Here is a 17,047-nt window from a genome sequence, read left to right on the forward strand (position 1 = left end):
TTGTAAACACAGCAATGTGAGTTTTCAATAGTTTTTGAGACAGTTGCTTCAACATTAGCTTTGTTTCGCTCTCAAAACAGACCTCTCGTTTTAGAAACTTCCGTTGTTATCGCACGTGATGATACTTATTACGGTCTGGATATAACTCAAGTTTATTGTTATTGTTTTCTTGTCGGTATAACAGTTTAGTCAGCGAATCTACGGAATGGGATTTGTTGAGCTAACGATTAAGCTTTTACGTGTCCTCCTCTTGTCTCTCCTTGGCACTCTAGTGGAGCTGCGGGCCGAAGCCAAAACATGTCAAAAAGGAAAGCGTTTTTAGATTCCGTAGACCCAGAACGCACAGAAGACTTTCTCAACTTTATCAAACTCCACGTAAGTACCTCACTGTTAAGAGTGTCGGGCAGCTATTGTTTTTCTTTTCATTTGAGAACTGCTCTCAGACGATTTCAGCGTAATGATGTCAATAGTAATCATTATGAATTTGGGGAAAGTTTAGCATTGCTTCTCTTTCATGCATATATAAAATGGGCTTCCTGGTGTTGAATGTGTTGTGAAGTGGACAGTATTGGCCAACCGTCTTTTCCAGGATAACCAACACCTTACAGAAATATAGCAAAATGAAAAAGAGGGAAAAACATCCCTGTATCCATATGGAGCTGATATAATGTCATTTGCATTCTATGTGACTGAAACACACAGAGTACTTGAAAGCATGTCAAGTCCAAACCCATCTCTGAAAGTCCCTATTAGACTACATTCATTAACATTAGTTGTTTATTACGACCTTCAGAAAAATGGCGCAGAGCCGTTTGACCTTGCAGAGGTGCTGGTGGAGCTCCAGAAGGCGGAGCGGGAGGAGCTGTGGGCAAAGCTTGTGCAGCTGCTCCGACACACCATCGCCTCCTGCCCCACAGAGCACTGGAACAACGGCCTGGACGAAGACAGCGGGGATGAGATGGAGGTTGAGGTGCCCTCTGATGTGGTGAGCAGAGACAGTTGTGAAGAAGTCAAGGGATACACTGGGGATTTTTGTATTTTGTTTGCTCAGTTGGAGGCGTCTTAAGGATAGTGGTGAATCAGTTACACATTGGAGCAGTGTTTTCTCACCAAAAGTAACCATGGAAAAAAAAAAAAACATCTTGCGTAGGGAAGTTGCTAAGTGATAAATTATTTTTATGATTACAAGTTCATATGTGTTTTGTTTTAAGATTTTTTTTGTTTTGTGCCTACTTCTAATATCATAATAGAACAGTGTTGTTCCTTTGAAAATAAAATAAATGGAACGGCCCTGATAAAACATTAAGAAAATACATTTTCTAACAATGTTTCCTACAGAAACAGGCGATGTCAGTGATTGAGGGGGTGACGCTGGTGGCCACAGTCTCAATAGACAGCGTCCAAGACAACGACACTTACACTTCTCTCTTACAGTGTGCAGCTATGCTTAATGGTGAGTGGCATTTTAGGTCTGGTCTTTTTTTGTTTTGTTTTTTTTGTTTTTGTTTGCATATGTCATCTAAAGTGTGAAAATGTGTTTCTTTCCATTTCTGGTTGAAATATAGAGAAGTGTCTTTGAACCTGCCACTAGCAAACCGTGGTGGATCCATCACGTTTCTGGTTTCCCAGATTCCGTGTACTTACCATATATGATGGTTATTACTTAGACCAGTCATTGAGAATCACGATATTTTAACTTTTCTGATTCTGTTTTTTTTGAGAGCTGAAACTATATGCCCCTCTGAACAAGGACAATGTATATGTAGAAGCGTGACATCCAAATAGTGTCCGAAATTTATCAACAGCTGTCTGCCCTTATCCCCTAGTGAGTGTTTGATGTAGTGAATACTATGTAGTGAATAAGGAGTTGTGAATGATTACGGACACAGCTATGGTCTTTCTTGTTTCGGTCATGATAAACCTCTGTTTTTATAACAGCATTAATTTATGAACAAGTTGTTAGCGCAACGCGACAACCAGTGTGTCCAGACATTTGGCATACGTAATCTTCAGCAACTAATTGTACACAATACTTCCTCTTTTTAATTGTCAGATATTGTGAATTTGCTGCCTGCGTCTGAGGTGCTGCTCAGACAAGCAGTTCATTGGCTCTTTGAGTGTTGGTGGGGGCGGGGTTTGCAAGGGAAGGAGGAGCTTGGTTGGACCGTATTCATAGCGTGCTTGGAGGATATGGTTACACTCAAGAAACCGGTAAAAGCACTTTCCCCCCTTTTTTTTCTGTCATGGTTTCTTGACTTTTTCCCTTGCTTTGCTCATTAGCATTATATGCTAGACAGTTACAGCACATCAGACATATCTGTTTAATTGTTTAATTATTGATGGAATTTATTTAATTATTTATGGATCTTAAAAATATGTAAAGAAAAGTTGTTAATTTTGAGTTATTAGCCCTGATAGGGCAAGAAGTATAGCACAGAGTATTTGTTAATCAGATATTTGTTTTTTATTTTGGTATAATCTTGGTAATTATTTATAATAGAAAGAATAAATAACATGGTAATTCTTTAAGGCCTTAAAAGCACAGGGCATATGTTAATTAAATGTTGTATTTGTGTTGCTGTAACGTTGTCAGCTGACTCAGCTCCAGAGCGGGTATAAGGTGCGAGAGGTGCTGCTGAGTGTTGACTTTGAGTCTGAGGAGGGTCAGCGGGCGACCAATGTTCTCCTTCAGTGTTTCCTCAACGTCCCCCTCATCAAAAGAGAAGAGGTAATGTGTGTGTGTGTGTGCCTATGTGTGTGTCAGAGAGAGAGAGTGGTGAATGCCATCTTCTGAAATACAGCAGTTCGTCAGTTTGTCTTTAAATTTGCTTTTTATTTCATCTTTGTGTTGGTTTATAACATTCTCTAACTCTTTTTCTCTCTCTCTCTCTGTCTCTCTCTTTTTCGGTGCTTTTAGGGAAAGCGTTTTTTGGCGTTTCTTTTCGGTTGGGACGTGAATTTCATCAGAATGATTCACGGAACCATTAAAAACCAGCTGCAGTTTTTTCCCAAGTGAGTATGTGACCAGCTCTAATCAGACAAGGTTAACAGCACTGCTGTTCCTGCAGCCCTGGCCTGGAAAAAAACCCCTTCACTGACACTCACCCGTGACGAACAGTATTCTGAATGAGCATTTCAGTGTTATTATAAAGAGTGAAATGTTGCTCTTATGTGTGTGACGTCAGTTATGTTATGTAAATTTTCTTTTATTGTGTCTTTGTGGTAGTCTTTTTATAGTTCTCTTGAAAGGCTTTTTAGAAACAACTTCAAATTCCAATTGATGTTTGTTTTGCTTGAAGACTGGTCTTTGTGTTTTGTAATTTTTTTTCTCCTCATTATAAACACTACTGGAACTTTACTGAACTGAATGTGAATCCTGTTTAATTTTTCGATGTGGCCGTTATTTAAAGTCATGCATGTGAATAATGGCAATCATATCCCGTGTAATTTTCCTTTAATTAGGGCCGTTATGGCGGATGTGGCCGAGATCTACTTCCGGGCTTGGAAAAAAGCCTCCGGAACATTCCTGGAGGAGATTGAGTCCACCTGCATCCAGGACTTGATGCAGCACGCGGTCCTGCTCCACAGAAACTCACCTGTCCTCCCCAAAGTCCGGCAGGTGAGGACAGGGTTTCCGCTGTGTTTTGGCTGCTGGGTTTTATAGAGGGCAGGTGACAAGAGCATCAGAGTACAGGATATTGGAGTGGTAGAAGTTGTGGCACTGGAGTGGTAAACAGAACAGGGGCTCCCATATAAACTTCTTACCTGGGAGAAAGAGAGATAGACAATAACTTGCTTAAAGATGATCAGCTCCTATAGGCTCCCAACCCAGAGCAAGTTAGAGCAGCCGAAAGTATGACATCTGAGGTTGAAAAGTCTCTTGGTTTCTCTGGACAGTCATGTCAGTCAAAGACTTTGTGTTGTAAATGAAAAGGTTTTTGTGTTTCAGTGTTACAGCTCCTTTCTCTCCCCACAGATCCTGAGGTACTTCCACAAACAGAAGTTTCGCCAAGGAATCGACGAGATGCTTGACAAACTGTATAAACCCATACTGTGGAAAGCTCTCAAAGTACTACTATTTAATTTTTCTTGGTGAAAACAGTCCTAAAAATACAGATCCTACAAAGGGCAAAAAACCCTTTAAGGTTAAAATGAAAGTGTTTTAACATTGAAGTCATCAAGTGAATAGTCTGTGTAATTATCAACAGATGGGTAGTGTTTATTCATTTGCCCAGCGTTGCACCGTATTCAAATGTAAGTTTACTACAGATTGTGAATACTTTTTCTCTGTAAATTCTGTGTTAAATAGTCTCTGTAAGTTTTATGTTAAGTGTCTTTTTTTTTTACGTGTCTGGTGAGCTGGTGTTTGTTAACGCTGTGCTGTGTTCAGGCTGCTAACGCCGAGGTTCGTGCCAACGCCACATTGCTGCTGAGCGAGGCGTTCCCCTTACACGACCCCAGCATGAGCAGCGACAAGATCGACGAGGCCGTGCAGAAACAACTGGACACACTGTTTGTGAGTCATTAAAACCCTTCACCAACAGTAATCACAATACACTGGATTAAATACTAAGACTGTCATCACTAACCATTATTAATCTCAGTTTACCTTTACTGACTTCAGTCTGAGCCTCAAAACAAACAAACAAACAAATAAAACAATGCAGTAACACCTGCATGCTCATGTTTTGTTTTGTTTTGGGGGGTTTTTTTGCCCCCCCCCCCCCCCCACCCCCCCCCCCCCCCCTATTTTTTGTCTTTTGGCTTTCCTGTTTCTCAATGTCACTTCTTCACATGGGATAGCTGTCTTCTGTCTCTGGAAGCTTGTGTTTAACAGCCTAAGAGGACTGGACATATAAAACTGTGCCAAAACATTGTATTCTGTCGGAAACGATAGTGTTTTTATATGTGTACTGTACAAGTTTGACTTAGTTCTCTCTCTCTCTCTCTCTCCCCGTCTCTCTCTCTCTCTCTCTCTCCAGGCTCTCTTGGGGGACCCTCAGCCGTTGGTGCGGTCCACGGCAGTGTTGGCTGTGTGCACCATCCTGGCTAAATGTTGGGAGGTCATCCCCTCCACCATCATCACCGACTTCCTCAAGAAGCTCATGACCCAGCTGGCCACCGACACCAGCTCCCCCGACGTCCGCTGCTCCGTCTTCACGGTCAGACTCCAGACGCTTTAAATCACTCTGTCGTCACAGATGAAAAGAAAACTGGCCACTAAGAACCATCTGCTCCTCATTGGAAGTGCCTGTTTCCCTGTTTTGGTTTAAGTTTTTGAAAAAGAAACAATGAATGTCGTTCGTGACCTTACAACTGCCATTCAAAAAATATACAAATGCATTAACAAACAAATACATTACAAAATATACGAAAAAGTACATACAGTATAAAACAAATGTTTGACAAGAGTATAGATAAATGACATCTAACTGATGATAGATACATACCAGCTATGTTTTTGTGTTGCGTAACAGAGAGCGGGGTTAGAGATCAGCAGCGGGTTCCTAATTATTTTCTGAAATTTCCAGTGTCTCCAGGGCTGTTCTTGTGTGTGTAATTATAGTTTTAATGATATCATGTAGAGGCTCCATGTGTTTGGGCTAAGATCATTACTAATGGACTGTGTTTTCCTTCACTCTGAACGTGTTATGTAATTGTCCTGGGGTTTTTTTTGCGACTTGTTCTCGTCTGTTTGTCCATCTTCAGTGCATTCCCTTAATCCTGGAGAACAGCATGAGTCATCCTCTCCTGGAGAAGTTACTGCCAGCGCTCAAAACCAGCCTCCACGACACCTCAGAGAAAGTACGCGTGGCCTTCGTCGACATGCTCCTCAAGATCAAAGCCGCCCGTGCTGCCAAGGTGTGTGTGTGTGTGTGTGTTTGTCTGCTCTGCTCAAAGCTCCGTGGCTTTTAACCTCACGAAGATATTTTGGGGAACGTCTGTCCTGTTTCCACCCTTGCAAGGCTGTTGAGAGGACCTGAACAGACAGATTTTTTCCCATGTGTAGTGTAGTCATGTATCTCTATGGGATTTCTTTAGCTGATGTAACAACAACTCACTTGATGTTTACCATTTGGCCTTTTACCAGGCCTTCATCAGAGCTGGTCAAATTGGACGTTTTAGTTTATGAGAGAGTATAAGCCTTTTTCTTGGAATTAGGAGCCAGAAAAGGGGAAAAAATAAAATGATGTTTCATTTCTTGTGGGATATGAAATGTTTTTTTCTGTTGACTGCATTTTTGTTTCTGTTCAGTTCTGGAAGGTGTGTTCCATGGAGCACTTGCTGGCTCGGCTGGAGGTCGACGCCCCCTCTGTCTCTAAGCGAATCGTCAACCTCCTCTTCAATTCCTTCTTCCCCGTCAACCAATCAGAAGAGGTTTGGTGTGAGCGATGCGTCACCTTGATTCAGATGAGCCCTCAAGCAGCCAGGAAGTTTTACCAATATGCCTACCTGTACACGGCCCCTACTAATATAGGTGAACACGCACACACCTGTTTGACTTAACTTACTATAAAACTGGATATCACATTCTCTGCCAATATTCTGTTTATAAAACAGAAACTGCATTCACAGTTTTTTGGATCTTTCTCAAGGTTTTTTTAACGAACACCATCAATGTTCCTGTGTTATTTTTTTCCCTTCTCTTTTCACAGCCAAGCTGATGCTGATGATCCGAAAGTGCCTGAACGTGTGTATTCAGAATTCCAGAGACGACCCAAATGAAACCGGCTCCAGCAACAAAGAGAACACGAGTGTAAAGAGATCATTCTCATTCTTCATTTTCACTGCAGATAGAACGGGACATTTTGACCTCCTCTCGTTTTGCTGCTTTTTTTTTTTTTCCCCTCGCTCATCTCGATCCTATCTCGGATCCTGATTTGAAGAAAATTGAAATGCATTCTTTTACAATTTCAGTCCAAAAAAAAAAAAGACTCAGTCGAGAGAGGTTTTGTTGTTCCATCCTAGATTTTTCATTTCGGTCATATATTTATTTATTTGTCATTTGATTGGTTGTTTATTGGTTCCCAGTCATTTCTAAAGAGACGATTGGCTGTTGAACACTGACGGTTATTGTGGCTCAGTTCTTCAGCAGTATATTCACTGTGGACAGTTCAGCGCTGAAGCGTAGGTGGGGCCGGCGTTTGTTGAATGATTGGTGTGGCTGATTGGGTGTTTTAGGTGTTGGAGGACGTTCTTTCGGTCAAAGACACCTTGGCCATGGCCAGTCTGCTGGAGATTGTGGTGATTCTGTGGAGGAGCATCCGCAAGTCTCTGGAACATAACGAGGAGGCAATGCAGTACACCGTGGTCAAGTTCAGCTCCGTCCTGCCGGATTACCTCAGAGTCTTCCAGGTACTATAGAGAGAGATGGACAGATGGAGGAGAGGTTGATGATGAAAATAGAAAAGATGCAGGACATTACAATGGCCAGACTTTGTTTTTGATTGAAAGTCTGTGCTGAGTCACTTTGTCTGTGTGTTTCTGTCTCTGTGTGCGTGTGTGTGCGTGCGCGTGCGTGCATGTGTGTGTGTATCTGAGAACAGGAGGAGCGCTGCACAGCCCCCCTCATTCTCCTGGCCTCTCTCCTTCCTCCCGCTACCGTGCCAACCTTCAGGTCAGTCTTTTAATCCAAGCTCACCTCCTGTTCTTTCCACTCATACAGTGTGTACACAGTGTGTAAGCCTCCCTCTGACTCCCTTCTCTCTGACTCCCTTCTCTCTGACTCCCTTCTCTCTGACTCCCTTCTCTCTGACTCTCTCTCTCCTCTCTGTAGTTGTGGTGTTCTGCCTCGGCTGAAGAAGCTGAATCCAGGCTGTCCCGTAGCTCACTACAGTCAGATAGTGGAATGTCTCTGTGGGTGGGGCCAAGCCGGCCACATTGTTGAGCTCATCACTGATTGGCTCGCAGAAGCCCTTCCCAAAACTACAGTAAGCTCTGCCTTCTCAGAATTAATGAGTTACGGAATTGGACAGGGTGATTTCAGTTAGTGTTTGATTGACAGACATCACGGTTTCCTTAATCTCTGTCGGTTCTCTGTCGTTAGAACAAAGAAGACACGAGTCGCAAGGTTCGCATCCATGAAACAGCAGAGGCCAAACCAGACCTGGGGCTAGATTACCTTGAGTACCTGCTGACGAAACCTCGTACCCGGGACAGTGTGCTCGGCCTTCCCCTGGCTCAGCTCAAACAGCTCCACAAAGCCCTTGCTGACTGGAAGGTACCAACACTGATCTGAGATCAGTGATCCTCTTCTGAAGCTATCATGAGCACATCTCTCAAACGGCAGTTAAGGCTGCAGTGGGTGATTCTGTCTTGTGATCAGATTCTCAATCAGAAACAGAGGGGTTTTCTCAACGGGATTTACCAAGTTAAATAATGGATAAAGGATTTTACTACTCAGTTAACTGACAGTTAAACATAACTCAGATGAGACTTTCTTTGCTATGGAGCTGCGTTTCCCAGTTCCACTCTAACACACCTGATTCAGCCAATGAAGACCTGGGTAATGGCTTTATGAGTGGAATCAGGTGTGTCAGAAGAGAGAGAGATTTAAAATGCACGCAGCTGTTTTTTCCCATAAGCAAGCCTGGGACACACTCCTGTCGAGGAAAATGTATTATAGAGGGTATTTTTTTTGGGGGGGGGTGGGGGGGGGCTCTGAAGTTGGCTAGACAAACCCTCACTGTAGGCCCCCTGTAGTGTTAAAACTGCCTAAATACGTCCACTGAGAGACGAGGAGAAGGGGAAAATAGTCTGGCATGACAGAAAAGGCCTTTACCCTTTCACCCTCTGTCTCTGAAACCACCCAGGCCCACAGAGACACTGATTCACACGTCTCCATTCAACTGGAGTTTTCTTTCCCCCCCCAAACAAAGAGTGGTTTTCTTCTGTGACGTTTGGCGGCTTTGTGTTCTTGTAATGTGGTTGGATAATTGCATTGATGTAGTTTAATACCATAATTACATTGTAAAGGTTTTTTTTTTTCATCCCCCATTAATAACACTCCAATTATGATATGATGTGAATGTCTAAATGTCAAGATGTTTTTTGTGATGACTTGGCCTTTTGTTGTGTAATAAGATTACGACTTCAGCCTTATTCTCTGTCTTTGAGGAGACTGGAGAGCTCGTGTTAGCCTTCATTCACTCCCAAACAGCTCCGTGTCTGCACAATCTTCAGCAAATTAGCCTGGTTTTGTGTCTTCTCTGCTATCTTCCTTTGAAAGTTTTTGGCAGAAGTGCTTCTACTGTTCCCTGCTAATGTGTGTGTGTGTGTCTGTGTCTCTCTCTCTCTCTCTCTCTCTCCCTCCCTCTCCCCCCCCTTTGTCTGTCTGTCTTTGTCTCACTCTTTCCCTCATCTGGTGTGTGTGTGTGTGTGTGTGTGTGGGTTCAGTCGGCTCTGTATTCCTCTCTGAGTGAGTCTAGGTCAGAGGTCAGTGTGTCCACCACAGAGACTGCTCTAAGAGCTTTCACTATGCATGGCCGTCTCAGTGTTCACCTCCACCACAAGGTCAGCCAGCATACACACACTCTCTTACACACACACATACATCCACACACACAGACACACAGACTTATATACATACAAACATACACACACACCCAACTCACACTTATACACACGGTTACATCTCCACTCTCTCTGTATTGCTGCATCGCTAAGTGTATGTCTTTATTTATTCATTTATTTTAATGTAAAATTATGATTCTGTGAGGTTATAGGGATGTACTGAAATGTCTTTTCCCAGCATCCCGAGGGGCGGGACTTCCTTGTGTCCCTGGAGCACTCGGGAGCATGGGTAATGGAGAGAGTGCTCCCCTTCCTGGTTGCCCCTGACAACGACAACAGCGTCTCTGAGCAGCAGGTCACCGTGGCCCGGAGGATTGTGGAGGTATAGACTACTTATTTTTTATTAATCAGGGTGCTGGAATCACACGTTAAAAATGAACACACACAGCTTGAGTTAAACCCTTGTGTTTGGAAACTAGAGCTTTTGATGCTTGTTGAATTAGTTTGTACACTACAATTGATGTTTGTTTTTATGACGGAAAATCGCGTAAGGTTTGTATCGCCAGGATCTAGCTTCATTTCAGATTGAGATCTCCACAAATATAAATATTTACACTCTTACTGCATATTACCATGTTTACATTATCTGGTGCTTCTGGCCCAGCCTATTTTTGATAAATAACACTGCCAAAAAAAAAAAAAAACAGTCTACAGTGGACTCAGACAGCCGTTAGTCTTCAAACTCTCCTCAAAAAAAGGTCCAAAACAGGTTGCAGTGTAAGTATATTTGGAAATGGTTTGGGTTTAAATGCAGTGGTTATTTATCCAAGAACAGCCTTTTTCTCAAATATGTCCAATTAGGGTCTTTTCAAAAAGTAACAGCACCTTAAATTCAGACAGAAGCATCCGGAACAGAAACCGAGATGGGAAAAGTGTCAAGTGGAAGAAAATCGATAAGATGGTTTCAAGCAAAAGTTGTGATTTCAGAGTTGATATTTGTTTCGTATAAATGTGCAGTTTATTCACTGTTGTGACCCTGAGAGAATCTATAAGGACACGCAGTGGAGATGAGACAAACGTCAACAAGAGCAGACAAAAAGCTCCATTTAACAAGACCTATTTCATTCTCAATTATCTACAAATGCACCATTACAGAAAAACAGAAAGTGCCACTCGGTGAGGAAGATGTGCCAAAAACAAGCAAAGAATCACACTGACTATCACTTAGTTTGAAGAAAATTCACAACTAAACTTCTCTAAAACCAGTTAATAAATTTTAAATGAATAAATAAATAAAGATGCTTCCCATCTACCTTTGTTCTAGTGAACATACACACCACTCAAATCCACATGTGTAGAGGTATTGAATACATTTAAATCATTTCTAGTGTAGACTTATCTCAAAGCGAATGTGTTTTCCCAACCAGCATATCTAACAAAAGCAAAAAGGAAAAAAACAGCATGAAATCTCACGAACCACAGGTTTCAACTACATGGCAGTAGTTATGTGAGTCTGAAAGACAGTGAAGAAGCAGTCAGAAAAAAATCTTTCCGGAAACCTCTCACCTGCGGTAGCCAGCACACCCGATAACCAGCGGTACAAATTGATTCAGAGCACAAACACAGTAGACAAAAACCCAACAACACGAATCAAACTTTGACACCTGTTGTATGAAGAGGAAAGTCAGTAACAGTCTTCATACGCCCTGTGTTGCCGTGGGTTTATGCTGTGTTACAGTGGGTTTATGCTGTGTTTCAATGGGTTTATGTTGCGTTACAGTGGGTTTATGCTGTGTTACAGTGGGTTTGTGCTGCGTTACAGTGGGTTTATGCTGTGTTACAGTGGGTTTATGCTGCGTTACAGTGGGTTTGTGCTGTGTTTCAGTGGGTTTATGCTGCGTTACAGTGGGTTTGTGCTGTGTTTCAGTGGGTTTGTGCTGTGTTTCAGTGGGTTTGTGCTGTGTTTCAGTGGGTTTATGCTGCGTTACGGTGGGTTTGTGCTGTGTTTCAGTGGGTTTATGCTGTGTTACAGTGGGTTTATGCTGTGTTACAGTGGGTTTATGCTGTGTTTCAATGGGTTTATGTTGCGTTACAGTGGGTTTATGCTGTGTTACAGTGGGTTTATGCTGTGTTACAGTGGGTTTATGCTGTGTTACAATGGGTTTATGCTGTGTTACATTGGGTTTCTGTTGCGTTACAGTGGGTTTGTGCTGTGTTTCAGTGGGTTTGTGCTGTGTTTCAGTGGGTTTGTGCTGTGCTACAGTGGGTTTATGCTGTGTTACAGTGGATTTGTGCTGTGTTACAGTGGGTTTATGCAGTTTGATAGTGGGTTTATGCTGTGTTACAGTGTTATGCTAAGTTACAGTGGATTTGTGCTGTGTTACAGTGGGTTTGTGCTGTGTTACAGTGGATTTATACTCAATCACAGGCAGGACATTCACAGTCTGTATTTCACCAGGTGAAGCTGTGAAAAAAGAGGAAAAAAAGCTAATAAATGTGAACTGAATATTTATATCTGAAATTATTAAGATAATCTTTTGAGGGCAGATAACCCAGCCCTAGGAGAAAACACTGTGGAAACATTGTGATGTTTGCAAAGAATGGAGTTATAGTGCAGAACAGCAGATTTGACATTTTTTACATTATTCATTCTGATATTTCTCTTTAAACTATGACATTATTCCTTTCATTCATTTATTCCTTCTGCTCTCTCTCTCTCTTTTGACAGACAGACAGTATTCAGTACTTGTGTGACTCACACACGCTCAGGGCTGGAATGGAGGGGAGGAGGGAGGAAGTGAATATAATTTTGTTTTTTTTTCAGTAAGAATCATCTGACAGACACTACTGTTGAGTGTCAGGCCGGTCGAGTTTTAAAACAGCACGTGCGAAGGCTCTGCTGTCAAAATAACACAAACAAACAGCCGTGCCCGGGCAGTGTCGTCGGCAGGAAGTAACAGAGACGGTGATTCTGTTACACCGATGTTCTGTCTGCAATTTTAGCACAATTTTACTCCACGCAGACTAGTATCTCATACTTCAACAGGCTCAAATGTGCTGTATCCAGAGAGAAATGTTCACTGGTCTTATGTTTGTCATTGGTGTAAAATATTGCATGAGGCCGAATGAGAGGCAGTTTTTGTTTTGACGCATATATTGTGTTGTGACAGTGACTGAGTGATTAAACAGGAGAGAGTAGCATGGTTTGGTTTGGTTTTTGATGATTTATTTACCATGGGTAAATCTCATTCATATGCTGGTAACTACCAAAGCTCATGTGAATACGGCAGGGTTTTCCTTTTTTGCTTATAGTTTTCAACTCTCTCTCTCTCTCATACACTCACCCTCTGCTTGTCTCTGTTCCTGGGCAGATCTGTCTGTCAGTGTATAAGGATGTTGTGAGGGTTGCCCTTGGAGATGAAGAGTTCAAAGGTCAAGTGCTAGAGTTGTGCTCATCCGTGCTGCTGTCGGGTGAGTGACACACACACATTTACATACACGTACACACACTCACTCACTCACACTCACACACACATACTCAGTCATGCACAAATTTATCTGAGAGCTGTGAATCATACTCTTATTATTATGCATTGCTGCCTAGGAAGTGTATTTGTATGTGTGTGTGTGTGTACATACATATGTGCGTGTGTGAGAGAGAAAGAGATTAGAAGAGAGGGAAGAGAGAGAGAGAGAGAGAAGTAACCTGGCATGCTTACCCCTGTGTCCACATTTCTGCCAAGAAATTAAAGACAGGATTGTGATTCTGTGTGTATGTGTGTGTGTGTTTCCACAGAAAAGGGCTACGTGTGTATTCCTCTCTTGCTCTCCGTCCTGACTGAAGTGACTCAGGACTCTTCACACAGTGCACAGGGACTGGACGAGCAGACGTCCGTCATCCAGGCCGTCATCATCAACATTTTCCAGAAAGTTCTTGAGGTCTTGGCACGGCGTTTACGTAAAGATCGTGACGAAGGCCAAGAGGTGAGCTCAGGGCGTCACTATAGCAACAAGACTTTATTTTAAAAAAAAAAAGAAAGTTCCCAGTGGAGTGTGTGCAGTGAATGGCACTGGAGAGAGAGACGTATTTTCTCTGTAGAACCTTAAATCTTTTTTTCTTTTTTTTAAGAAAGAAACTACATGCCATCCTTAAGTACATTATAACTGTGTAACGACATTTTTACAGTGTCGAGAACACGGTTACAGAAAACTAACCTTTGTCACGATTGTGGAGTAAGTGAACTTTATGTAAAATAATCGTTTGACACAGCAAAAGTACATAAAACAACATTCTGTACTCTTGTTACTGAATACATGCAATGGCATCTATACATGTCAGTGCATACACACACACACACACACACACACAGTCATATTTTCAGGGAGTTGTGTGTTCCTTTCTCTCAGTGGGGAACCTGTGTGTATCTGGACATAAACTCTCATATCCCCTGCAGTAACAGTCTCTCTCTCTCTCTCTCTGTGCTGTAGCTGTGTGACTCCTCTAAGGGGGCCCTCAGTGACTTCCTGCTGGTGGCAGAGGAGTGGGGGGCTGTCAGTGCAGAGGTCACAAGCGGAATATTCTCCTCTCTCTTTGCTGCCGTCATCGTGGAAATTAGCTACACCCTGCAGAAGGTAAGGCTCAGCATTTCACACACGCCCATAGACAGTATATACACAGTCTCTACAGACAGTCTTAATGTGTTTGTCAGTCTATATGAGACCAGCGGTCAGGTGACATATGTGACCTGTTGGGGTAAACAGGTCAGACAGGTGGACAGGTGAAAGGTTTTAAATAGAGGTCTGTGTGTGGTGTGCTTTGTGCTGTAGCTCTCACACGTGGAAGAGGTGATGAGCCCAGAGTCTGTAGCCGATCTTCCTCCCCTCTCCAGCGCAATCCTGTCTGTTCTCCTCAATTCTCCTCCGGTTACCAGGTAACACACACACACACACACTAACACTAACACTAATCTGTTCTGACCTCTTCAGTAAATCACATGGTATTGAATGTTAAATCGATTATTTCTGATAGACTAAACAGATCTCTCAGCGGACGTTTTGGAACCCATTCCATTGTCAGAGCTCAGAGGCCATATCTAACATCGATAAAACATATTTGATTACGGATGGTGAATGTGAGATGTTCCTAAGTGAACTGATGTGACTGGTGTGTTTCAGGTCGTTCCTGTCAGAGGTTAGCTCCTCTGTGGACTCTGAGGCCATCGATAACATTGTGGGTTTGGCTGCCATCACACACATCCTAGCCATTGCCAGCCAGAGTGAGTACTGCTCTACTCTACAAAACTTTCTTTTTTTAAAAAAACAAACAAACAAAAAACTACCTGGAACTACATTAAATATATAAAACTGAAATGTGACAGAGACTGGCTGTAAATAACTGAAGTGTGCTCTTGCTCCCTATGGATGTTTGTGATGCTGCAGCTGGTAAATTTAAGGTGGAACTGAAGGGCATCGCTGTGTCTGTGCAGAAGCAACTGCAGAACCACTACTCTATCATGGCTGAAGAATCTTTGAATGTTCAGAGGTAAAACACTACTCATACTTAATTCTAAAATATTTTCTGTGCTTAAAAAGTTTTTCATCGCTTTTAAGATTAGTTTTGCTTTCTTGCTTCTGCAGAACAAATATGGACAAATATCTGATAGGTTAAACATCATTTCTAAACAACAGTGAACATGATTTACAATATTTTGCTTTTTTGTGGCACAGTTTAGGACATTTAAGAGTGTGTAGTTGTTTTTGGCTAATCTACTGCTGTGAATTCTGTGCTGTAAAAACTCTCTATCTTACAGTCGTCACTGTTTATGCTTGTTATCAAACAATATTGAATCTTTAGGGAGTTCCAGTACCAAATGTTCATTAATGTCATATACGCGTCGTAAAAACAGTATAATCAATGCAGAGTTTTTAAGACACTAGTAAAATTGGATCTCGATGTTGTTTTCCGTTCTCTGTATCATTATATAATGTTTTTTTTGGTTGTTTTTGTTTTTTCTCAGGGCTATTTATGAATCCATGGTCAGAACACTCAACAGCATTCTGATGCCCTGAAAGGTTCCGTCAGTTGTGCTTGTACTTTTCCCTACCTGCTCGCTTTGATCTCCCACAGAAGTCCTGCTATACAGTTCCTCCTCTTACCCTCTGCTTTATATGGTTATCTTTGCCTAAAACTCTTCTGTGTATGTATTTAGAGAGTAAACCTTTTGATACTTGGAAAATATGGTCAAATATAAGTAATAAAATTTGAGTAAAATGTGGCAACACATATTGTCTCTGGTTGTGGTTGTTTGGATCTCTGTGACTAGGTTTACCTGTGACTAAGTATAATGTAGCAGTCAGGTTTGGAACACACACACATGTCCTTTGCCAAGAGCATAGTCAGCAGCGATGTCGCCCTGGGGGAGAGCCCCAGTAGGTTTCCCTCCGTTGATGATAACGCCCCCTAGTGAGAGAGACAGGAAACCAGTTCAGGTACCTCTCCAGATGGATTTCAGGCAGTTGCGTTATGATTTGAATTCTTTAACTCACTATGTACGAACTTTACCCAGCCGTTCTTGCTAAGAATTACAGACATAGAGTGTCTTAAAGCAACGTTGAGAATTCAAGTCATGGAGCCTTCTTGCCTTTAGGGCTGAAATCAGAGTTTATCTTTGCAGACCACGGAGTCTACAGGGGTACCTTAGACTTTTCTTCGTCTTTTCACACCTCGACAGTTTATGAGGGAGAAAAAAAAAAGTCATCTCTATAAAGGTGTCTTAAGTGGTGTTTCTAAATCGTCTTTTAAAGGCTAATCCCTGACACGGCACCCCTCTGTGGGCCTTTTAACTGGATGTTCACATGCTGCGTACAGGGCTTTCCACGTGTTCATTTAGCTGAAGCGATGTCACTTGTGTAGCAGGGGGCTGGAGCTATAGCAACCCACCCTCCCCCAACACCGCCTTCGCCTCCTACAAGTTCCAGGGGGAAAAAAAAAAGAATATAATTAGAAGTCTCGTGCTGAGTTAGGGACGTGCACATGGGCACTAGACAAATGAGGGTGACATTTTTTTTTCCCCCTTAATTGTTGATTTAAATCAATTAGGTATTAGTAGGAACTAGTAACTCTGAGGTGTTTGTTTTCAGAAAATTAAATCAATCACCGAAATGGCTTTCAATGTCAAAACCTCACATAAATTGGCTTTCAGTGTGATGTCACATTTTCTCAGAAAATATTTGAATGTTAATTAAACTTTGAGGACAGATCATATCCACTGTAGAAAAACAGACACCCTTTTCAACAAATTGCATATATTTTGCATACCTACAGAATTTTTAATTTGTTTTCAACTAGTTTCTTGGCATGCCATTGTTTTTTGCCTCACAGACCTGTAGAAAGTTATTGTAATATGTTTAAATCCTGATAAAAATGTATCACATTCTTAATATAACGAAATGATGCAGTGTTTTGTTAAATAATTTCAGAGTAAACCAACTGAAGCTTCATAAAACATTTTTATTTCCTATTCCACTGGTGTCA

The 17,047-nt window shown here is 42.0% G+C and overlaps 1 protein-coding gene across 1 annotated transcript; it reads left to right on the forward strand.

Moving 5' to 3' along the window:
* The first annotated feature begins 297 nt into the window (after nt 1-297).
* ncapg2 (non-SMC condensin II complex, subunit G2) lies at nt 298-15,582 on the forward strand. The gene is made up of 26 exons (XM_030779148.1): nt 298-375; nt 794-985; nt 1,339-1,453; nt 2,054-2,211; nt 2,594-2,728; nt 2,918-3,012; nt 3,463-3,619; nt 3,977-4,069; nt 4,391-4,516; nt 4,983-5,162; nt 5,710-5,862; nt 6,256-6,478; nt 6,657-6,757; nt 7,183-7,356; nt 7,548-7,618; nt 7,778-7,931; nt 8,048-8,221; nt 9,397-9,513; nt 9,752-9,895; nt 12,885-12,984; nt 13,310-13,497; nt 14,002-14,145; nt 14,341-14,444; nt 14,689-14,789; nt 14,953-15,055; nt 15,531-15,582. The coding sequence occupies exons 1-26, from the start codon at nt 298-300 to the stop codon at nt 15,580-15,582; spliced, it is 3,432 nt and encodes a 1,143-aa protein (XP_030635008.1).
* The last annotated feature ends 1,465 nt before the right edge of the window (nt 15,583-17,047 follow it).

The sequence above is a fragment of the Chanos chanos genome, chromosome 7 (genome assembly GCF_902362185.1).
Source record: "Chanos chanos chromosome 7, fChaCha1.1, whole genome shotgun sequence".
In the NCBI taxonomy this organism is placed as follows: Eukaryota; Metazoa; Chordata; class Actinopteri; order Gonorynchiformes; family Chanidae; genus Chanos; species Chanos chanos.